This window comes from Lipomyces doorenjongii, assembly GCF_038497915.1.
Source record: "Lipomyces doorenjongii strain NRRL Y-27504 unplaced genomic scaffold V1508scaffold_68, whole genome shotgun sequence".
NCBI classification, from domain to species: Eukaryota; Fungi; Ascomycota; class Lipomycetes; order Lipomycetales; family Lipomycetaceae; genus Lipomyces; species Lipomyces doorenjongii.
In genome coordinates, this window is record NW_027118135.1 from 66,800 (window position 1) to 76,493 (window position 9,694).

The window sequence follows — 9,694 nt, forward strand, 5'->3', positions numbered from 1 at the left end:
AGTGAGGCTTCCTCTATCACACTGGAGATAAACCTTGAATTTTGCTATTCTCTTCTAGCAACACCCTCTTATTTCGATGACGGCTACTGTCTCAACGGACAGCACAGTCAGCACTGACATAATACACCACTATACATTTATACTATCAAGTGCCGATCGCAGCCAGTTTTCAGTCTAAGTTAGCGAGGTTTCTGCTTAGGGTCTACTTCCGAGCCAAACCTTATATTGATGCCACTTCATTAATGCGGCGTTACTAATCAGTATTTTGGGTACATAACTGCGGTACCGCACACTCTAAGAGAAATAAATGCTGCCGTGTTCTAGTCTCCGTAGCTAAGACCCTCGCGATTGCACGCTGAAATCGATTGCCCACCCAGCCTTAACGTCTTCTTGCTCTGATGCTGATGCTGATAGCGTCTCACTCTGCTATTGCTTCCCATTGTTGTTCTCTCCGTCTCTTCATCTGCTCGGCTCACCCGTTGGCCATCATCACTGCTCATCACGCACTGGCAAACTTCTACTCCCTCTCATAGTCAATACTCTACGTTGTCGGTCGGTCTCCGGTCTGCAGAATGCAGGCACCCTGCATTCTCCCCCCCGACCTCGTCGACGAGCTACGCGGTCTACCGAACTACTTCTTCGACCTCGACTCGGCCTACATCACTTCGTACGAGTCCTGGCATGTCCGTGGCAAACATGTCACCGTCACCGAGACCCCCATCCTCGCGCGCATCTCGCCGTCCGAGCGCTCCCTTCGCCTTGAGCAGGAATTCGCTATAGTCCGGCACATGATGAAGCTCGACCCGACATCTGCCCGTATCATCCGCGCCTACGAGTTCTTTCATCTCAAGAAGACAAAAGCGGTCGTGTCGATATTCGAGTATCTCGGCGAAAACTCGCTCTCGGAGTTCTCCGCGGAAATGACCGATTACCGAGACGTCGACGAGCAGAACGACGACGCCGACAGTCCCATTTTTGCAACAGTTCCTCTTGCCACCTCCTTGCGACCAAAGCGCATCATCACTCTCCCGCAATTTCTCGATTTTGCCATCGGCGCGTGCGAATCTCTCGAGCTTCTGCATCAATCGCATAACATCGTGCACGGTGAGGTCAGAGACGACGCGTTCTTTTACAACGCCAGCACACGCACGGTGAAGATCATGCAGTTTGGTTCCAGCACTCGCAGCGTACAGAGCAGTCTCGCCAACAGCACGATCCAAGACATTGTCGATAACTCGACTTTGGATTACAAATATGTCTACTTGTCACCGGAGCAGACTGGACGTGCATCCAGTTGCGTCGATCACCGAACCGATATCTACTCTTTGGGCATTGTCTTTTTCTCAGTCCTGACAAGCCACCTACCGTTCTACGGCTCCGCGATGGACATGATACATGATATCCTACACACTCCGGTCCCCTCTATCGAGTCATACCGACCTGATATACCGTCAGTCATCGACAGCATCATACAGAAAATGACAGCTAAACAAGCTGGGCAGCGGTATCGCTCAGCAATTGGTCTCAAGCGCGATCTTCTCGAAGTCCAGAGACTGGTGCGTACATGCGACGGGAATATTCTTGACGACTTTGAACTCGGGACTAAGGACGTATCGTCCATATTCCTCTTGCCGACTGAAACAATCGGCCGCGATGCTGAACGGGATCAGGTCATCTCTATTGTCCGCAAATTTGTCAAGCGCCGCAGGACAACATCCGATATGTCGACTTTTCATTCAAAGCGGTTGCATTCGGCAGCTCATCATTCCGATTCTTTGGCATTCTCGACAGACTCAAAGACTTTGTCATCGAGTAGTTCGTCAGTGTCGGTTACGTCAGTAGACATGGCGTCGTCACGTGCGAGTCCGTCATATACTGGCAGCGCAGACTCGAGACGAAATCATCGACAGGACAAAACTGAAGTCATTGTCATACGCGGCTATCCCGGTATCGGCAAGTCGAGCTTTATTACCTCCCTACAAGCACCAGTTCGGAAGTATGGTTACTTCGCACACTTCACTATTGGATCGAAATCGCGGCGGCCTTTCGAGGCGCCAATCGAGATCCTTTCTTCTATATTGCGACAAGTTTTGTCTGAAAAAGTCGAAGTCGTGCATACGTTTTATAGCAATCTTCGGTCCCGGCTGGGAATGCAGTGCTACAATATTCAGCGACTCGCGGCCCTCATTCCGGAACTCAAGACGATCATGGACATCGACCGCGCTCGCATGCAGAGGAAGTCACAGCGGGAGTTCCTGCACGGAGACGATGACAATGGGTCAATTTCGTCTTCAACTATCGTCCCTTTTGACTCACTTGCAGATGAGTTTTTTGATGGGGCATCGCAGTCCAGTCGCACTAGCAGTCAATACGTACGACAACAGTTGTCGGCCTCAGATTCGACATCGTTTACAGAGGATGATATATTTAAGAACGCATCCGGCAATAAGATGCTGTTTGTGTCCTTCATCGTTACGACGCTCCGAGTTTTGTCGGAGATGTTCGTCATAACGGCTGTGGTCGGAGATATGCATCATGCAGATGACGAGACTCTCGAACTTGTACTCAACATCATTCATTCTAAAGTCGACATGGTCTTAATTTTTACACATCGAGAATCGGAGCCATTGGCGGCACAGTACCAGGACTTCCTCGAAAGTGATTATTCACGCCTGACAAAGATTATGCTCAAATCGCTCGGACGACAATCATTTGAGGAGTTCGTGTCGCTGACGTTGCACCGCGAGCCGTCGGAGATTAGTGATCTCGTGAATTTCTTATACGAAAAAATAAAGGGAAATCCATTTTATTTACGAGAATTTCTGACTCTCTTGTATAATAACAAATCTATCCGGTTCGACTGGCGTGAGTCAAAATGGATTTATGACGATATCGAAAAATTAAACGATCTCTATGTGAGTTTCACGACGCACGCCGAGATAGATCAGTCATTCATCCTCAGACGGCTGCGGGAGTTTCCAAAGCGCACGAAAAATTTCATTATCTGGGCCGCATTACTCGGTTCACCTTTCCCGTTCGCGCTAGTCCGGCAGTTCATGTCTTTGCCGGAAGGGTTGTCGTCGAGCGACTCGAACGACATCCCGGCGATCGACAATACGGCGCTAACGCTAATCGATTCAGATGACAAGGCGCTGTCAAGCCTGCAGTCTCTATTGCAGGCTGGTGTGATTATGCAGGATAAAGACGCAGATCATTTTAGGTTTGTGCATGAGCGGTTCAGTCGTGCTGCTTTGAGTTTGGTCAGACCCGAGAACGTCGGGACAATGAATTTGTTCATTGCGCAGGTGTTAATGAAGTGTACGTTAGCTGAAATTATTAAGTTAATAGTTAAACGGTGCTGACGAAAGTAGCGGACGATCACGATCCATATCAGGTATGCGAGCATTTGCTGACAGCGATACCGCTGATCCAAGACAAGGAATACCGCTTTCCTTACCGCCGTGAACTTCTTCAAGCCGGAAAAATCGCATCTGACAACGGTTCATTCGCGAAAGCAGCCGAGCTATACAAAGTCGGTATCAGTCTTCTTCAAGTCAACAGATGGGATGAGGAACAGCCGGATGTGGATTACGGCGAGTCTTTTCAGTTTTACATTCGATTGTCGGAGGTGTATATCTGGCAAGGCAATGCAAATGACGCGTTGACGACACTGGACGAAGCGTATCAGAATGCGCGGGAGAAGGAACACAAGGGATTATGCCATCTCTTGCGGAACCGGGCATATTTTTTGATGGGCGACTATCGCAAGGTTGGTGATGCGATGCGTATTGCTTGTGAAGATCTGCAACTCTGCGGACGCGTGCGGTTGGATGAATTGACGGCCAGCGACCGATTTTGGGAATTCTACGACAAGATCGAGAATGCTAGCGAGGAGGAGCTGATGTGTCCCAAACGGATCGATGACCCGGTTATCGAGCTCGCCGAGCGGCTGTTAGCTGAGAGTCTTAAGTCGGCGTATTTAGGTGCTCCCGAAAAGATGTTCCAATTAGCCCTGGTATTTTTTAACATGCAAACGAATATCGGAGCGGACGATAATATCAGTTTGGCGTATATCTACCTCGGCATGATCGCAATCGCACGTTTTCGATTGTATCATTTCGCGAACAAGTGTCGCGCAATTAGTTATAAGATGATATCCGAGTGCAAGAACTCGAGTGCCATTGCGCGCGCTACATTTGCGTATTACATCTATCTTAGTCATTTGGGCGATCATTTCGATGAAGCACTCGATCAGACTGATGCTGCGATTTCGCATGCCATTACTTCCGGTGACAGGGTCGCTATGCTGCAGCTACAATCGCTTAGTATTCGCATTAGATTTCTCATGTTTGACGACCTTCGGTCAATTCTTAGCCAGTGTGATTCGACACTCAGTTCGGCGGAAGTGTTATACGAATATTCAGATTCAATCATCATTATTCGTGCAGTCAGACAGACAATTCAAGCATTAACTGGAAGGACTGCCAGTCGCGACGCAGAGAACTTGTTAACGGATGAGCAGCACGACTCAATCGCATATCGTGAGAAGCTACTAGCCATGCCATTCGTGGCTACAACAGCCGTATACCTTGAATTTTACATGATTGCTCTATTTTTCTTCGGACATTACGGCAAGATATATGAGGTTTCGTCGCATTTATTGTCGTCTCGTCATGCAATGTGGAATTGCTCTCGCGCGACGCAATATGCCCGATTTGTACTTAGTATCGCCATGCTGCAGATTTTGAGACGAGAAACCGTTGATTTGAATAAGCGCGAGATGATGTTGGCGCGGATTCACGAGCAACAGTATTCGTTCCAAGAATGGACTGCTGTTAGTAAAGTGAATTTTTATATGTGTTGGGGTATTATTGATATGGAGGTGAGTGAAAACTGTCGTGGTCCTGGTTCCATTGTCGTTGCTGATACTAACTATGCAATCAGTTGGAGGATTTTGCGGGGCATTTTGATAAAGCGATGATGAGATACGAGGACGTTCTGCAGCACAGCGAGCAACACAATTTCAAGTTCGAAAGAGCTATTCTGCACAGACTTGCCGGTGAAATGTGCATGCGGAGAGGTATCCAAAGCATCGGACAGGTCCTACTCAAGAAAGCAGTCGCGGTGTTCATGGATTGTGGTGCCGTGGCTGTTGTCGAGGAAATGTCGCGTCGACATCCGAACGTGTTCAATGCGACGGACAATAAACGGTACAGGAGCGTTGGCGTGCAGACAGTTGCCGCTAAGTTGCAGACGGACATCGCAACCGAAAGCACGCCTAGTGCTAATGTCGGACTGCAGTCGCCATCATATATGCAGGCTGTTATAGCCACGGCGCCATTACGACCGCAGGCTTTAAAGGAAGAAAATGATGGGTATCGGACAAGTACGGAAGGGCAGTCCGTCGAGAGCGAATGGGACGAGGACTATGAGACAGAGATGCATGATAACGTGACCAAGTCAGAAAGTAGTAACACATTAGATATTCTCGATTTGACTTCGATTATCAGGAGCAGCCAGATTATTTCGAGCGAAATTAACGTTGATACACTACTTCAGAAGATGATCGAGATTTTCATCAACACGACGCGTGCAGAGATAGCTGCCGTAATTGTGCACGAGGATTCGAAATTCCGTGTCGCGGCCATGGGAACTGTGAATAGTGTAGAGTCATACAAATATCCGAGGATGAGTCTGGAGAGTCTTGGGAAAACGATCTTTTCAGAGCCGATTTCGTACGCTTTGAATACAAGCGAGACCGTGGTTATGGCGAACTCAGCTGACGACGAGAGGTTCTTAGGCGCCGGTCTGAGCTGGCTAAAAGGTCACCCTGACGGCCGCAGTATCCTAGTTCATCCAGTCCGGCACAAGAATATTGTTCTTGGGGCCTTATATCTCGAGGGCGCGCCTCATTCGTTCAATACCCGGCATATCGAAGTTTTGTCGTTACTCTCTCAGCAAATGGCCATTTCGATCACCAACGCGATGCTGTTCAAGAATATCCGCAAGGCGACAATGGCTAATGCTATGATGATTGAAAGCCAGAACGCCGCGCTGCGGGCTGCACGAGAATCAGAAGCGCGCTTCGTGGCAACCTTGGAAACCATGCCGTGTATTATCTGGACGGCAGATCCCCCGTCGGCATCGGCGCCGGCTGAGAAGACACCACCGCTAGATTACCTGAATAATTTTTGGTATATCTTCTGTGGTAGTGGCGCGCCGGGTCCTGCTAACGACGCGTACCTCCAACAATTTCACGAAGATGACCGTGAAGTATTTGTGAGAACTCTGACAAATGCGAAGTGTGGTACGTACGAGACGATCGAAGTCCGGATCCGCGATGCCGCAGGCAATTATCGGTGGCATGTCTGTCGATGTACTGCGCTCAAGAGCGACGACGGCTTGATCACAAAATGGATTGGCGCGTTGATCAATATCGATGATCAGCGACGAGCACAAGAAGAAGCGTTAAATGCTATGCGGCTGAAAGAGGAGGCGTCAAGAATGAAGTCAGAGTTCTTGGCGAATATGTCGCATGAGATTCGCACTCCCATTGCTGGAGTCATTGGTATGAGTGATTTACTGCTCAGCACAGATTTGCAGCCACACCAACGCAATTTCGCGGATAATATTCGACTGTGCGCTGATGCATTGTTGACTGTTATCACCGACGTTTTGGACTTCAGCAAGATCGAAGTCGGCAAGCTGGAGCTTAGCAATGTGCCGTTTGATGTGACGTGTGTTTTGAAAGAAACTTTGAAAATCCTCTCTTTCCCGATTGCAAAGAAAGGATTGCGGTTACTAGATGATATCCACTTTTCGGTACAGCCCATGCCGTTGGTTATGGGTGACCCTGGACGATTTAGACAGATCGCGATGAATTTGTTGACTAACGCAGTCAAATTCACAAGCACTGGACACATCACGCTGACAGCACGAGATGGTTACGAAACAGACAACATCATTGAGGTAAAGGTTCAGATCTCCGACACTGGTATCGGCATCAGCAAAGCGGTGATGTCAAAGTTGTTCCTGCCGTTCGAGCAAGGAGACAACAGCACAGCCAGACAATTTGGTGGTACAGGACTTGGCCTCTCTATTAGCAAGAATTTAGTCGAGCTCATGAACGGAAGCATTGGGCTCGAATCAGAGTATGGCAAGGGTACAATGGCATATTTCACTGTTCCGTTCGTGAAGGCGCCAGTCGACGCGCAGCAGAGTTCATACGGTTACGACGAAGCGTCCTCGGTTGTGGCATGGGATTCCGGTCCAACATCATACCCCCACTTGGTTGACATTCCGTCTCCAGTTTCAGTAGTATCCTATCCTGAAATACCGGAAAGCGATACCCAGGAATCATTGCCGTCCTTAGACGCATACATGGGTTCAAAACCGCCCTGTGCACCGAGAACATCGACCTCGGAATCATCCATTTCCTCGACTTCAGCGCCATCTTCAGACTCAGAATTGCTCGGGAGCAATATCACAGTCTATGCGCCTGAACCGAAATCTGTTTGGATTTTAGTAGTAGAAGATAATTTGGTAAGTCTTCCTTGGGCTGGTTGGTCCAGCATGAGATTAACTTGAACTCCAGATCAATCAACAAATTGCTCTGAATATCCTCAAGAAGCTGAAATATGGCGTGGAGGCCGTATGTAATGGACAAGAGGCTCTTGAAGCCCTCGATCGTCGGTTAGCGTGCGGCCAACCTTTCGATCTGGTTCTGATGGATTGTCAAATGCCGTTGATGGATGGTTATGGTAAGTTCACTTAGGCTGCTAGAAAACTTCAATGTGCCTAACCAAATTCTACAGATGCGACGAGACGACTTCGGCGGCATAGTCACGGCAGCGTGCGAGATGTCCCGGTAATCGCCATGACTGCCAATGCCGTAACAGGTGACCGCGAGCGATGTTTGGATGCTGGTATGTCTGATTATCTCGCCAAACCCGTCAAACGCGACGTCCTAGAATCGATCATTGCAAAGTGGCTGAACATGAGGGAGATCGCAGCATAATTTTGTTGTTGTACGATTATGAGGGAGAAGACCTGGATATGTAATAAACTGTTATCTGCATCTGTTTTGACATGTGCATATAGCTTTTGGAATTTTGGAACCTTTGAGGACGGCTTTTTTTGCTTAGTCGTATTTTCATTCATTTAGCATTCATCCTGTATTATACATTGGTGATTGTAAGAAAAAGGCGTTCTGGTAATCGCGTTAACAGCGGGAAATCTAATGACTTCATAAAGTGATTGTGTAGCGGTCATAACCGGAAATACAAATTTAGCAGATGCCAAAAGTTGGTCCATTACTCTTCCTCGTTGGCCTTAACTACGTCCATAACTTTCTGCCCGAATAAGCCACTGAATAGATCACTAGAGCACAGTTAGCAATCCATAATGCAAAGTAAATTACAGAAGATTAACATACTCGATTTGCTCGTCATTCCATGTTGTAGTCGGAATAGGCGGCATGAAATTTTGAACCTTCTCCTGCACATGATACCGTAATTTTCGCCCCTTGGATGCCTTCACATCCAAATTCGGGCGCTTTGTCTTTGGCTTCGCAACCGTCCACCTCACGCCACCCAAATCCGCAGCAGCCATATTCTTATCCACCAAGTCCTTCAATAAAATTTGATAAAAATCGGTATCGTCGTATATAAGCGACGCCACGCTATCGTGCATAGCAGGGTCATCAACGCGGTCCTCATTTATGGTAGCGCTTAATGTGATATTTCTGGCATTCGCAGTCCTGTTGACCCGTGTCCTCGCGACCAATCTGCCGGTGTCTCGCAGCAAATCCTCAAGTTGGCTTGAAACACTTTGATTCAACACCGAGAACTTCTTAGATGAAGCTCCAAGAACACCCATACCGTTTGCGGATTGAACTTTCCGCGACCACTTCTCGAGTACCGCGGTACGGTAAGGAGTGTACGTTGAGTTGAAGGATATGCATGTGTCATAGTGCCCCGAAACCGTTGCTGAGCGGTTGCGTTTACGTGATGGAGCTGTAGGGGCCAATAAGTCGTTCGCTTGTAATAGTTTCTAATATACTGTTAATCATCTCGCGATATCTAGAAGTAAACCTTCAAGTACGTACAGTTCGAAGAGCAATCAGTTGACTCAACAAATGCAGAATCTTCTCCTCCGCTTCTTGGATTAAAACTTCCACTTCTCGATTGTCTGCATATGAATCCTGATGAGCAATACTGAGAATAAAATTTAGCGCTGTGAGTGCTTTTTGTAGCTGTATTCTGGCGTCCAAAACGCGTTCGTATATAGTCTGTTCAATTCGATGTCAGCTATTCTGGTCAAGCTACACTACATAAAGCACTTACTATTTGCCTTTTAATAGCAATACCGTTTAAATGATTCTCATCCATCTTATCTGCCATAATGTCCCATTTATCTCTTACTCCTCTGTATCTTCCAATTGTTGGTTGTACAAAGTGTTGTTAGCGATGATAGAGACAATTTTTTTTGGTGCGGCTCAGCTTGGGAGGCAAGAGACACGAATAAACTGTGTCCCCTCTCGCGCTATATGACTTAAACGCAATGAATAGTATCAGAAATTTCTTCACATCTCGTTATGCTAGGGCTGCTCCGAATATTCGCATTTGCGAATATTATTCGGCGAATAATATTCGACGAATAATTATTCGCACCACTTTGCGTTGCGAATAACGAA

At 47.6% G+C, this 9,694-nt stretch overlaps 2 protein-coding genes across 2 annotated transcripts; one reads left to right on the forward strand and one right to left on the reverse strand.

The window, feature by feature from the left end:
* Positions 1 to 349: 349 nt before the first annotated feature.
* Positions 350 to 8,017, forward strand: V1508DRAFT_441646 (uncharacterized protein; the record flags this gene model as incomplete). Its single annotated transcript, XM_066942298.1, has 5 exons — positions 350 to 3,318; positions 3,372 to 4,882; positions 4,945 to 7,542; positions 7,595 to 7,760; positions 7,815 to 8,017. Exons 1-5 carry the CDS (start codon positions 573 to 575, stop codon positions 8,015 to 8,017), a joined length of 7,224 nt encoding a protein of 2,407 aa, XP_066793531.1. The 5' UTR covers positions 350 to 572.
* A 122-nt stretch (positions 8,018 to 8,139) lies between these two features.
* Positions 8,140 to 9,694, reverse strand: V1508DRAFT_463971 (apoptosis-antagonizing transcription factor). The gene is made up of 4 exons (XM_066942887.1): positions 9,345 to 9,694; positions 9,107 to 9,289; positions 8,435 to 9,051; positions 8,140 to 8,379 (listed from the first exon to the last, which is right to left on the reverse strand). Exons 1-4 carry the CDS (start codon positions 9,399 to 9,401, stop codon positions 8,313 to 8,315), a joined length of 924 nt encoding a protein of 307 aa, XP_066793532.1. The 5' UTR covers positions 9,402 to 9,694; the 3' UTR covers positions 8,140 to 8,312.

Excerpts from the sequence above, each read along its gene's own strand:
- V1508DRAFT_463971 (XM_066942887.1), bottom strand. The coding sequence starts at position 9,401 with ATGGCAGATAAGATGGATGAGAATCATTTAAACGGTATTGCTATTAAA. Across the intron at positions 9,290-9,344 it reads TTGCTATTAAAAGGCAAATA|ACTATATACGAACGCGTTTT; the intron begins GTAAGTGCTTTA and ends CGAATTGAACAG. Across the intron at positions 9,052-9,106 it reads AACTGATTGCTCTTCGAACT|AAACTATTACAAGCGAACGA; the intron begins GTACGTACTTGA and ends ACAGTATATTAG.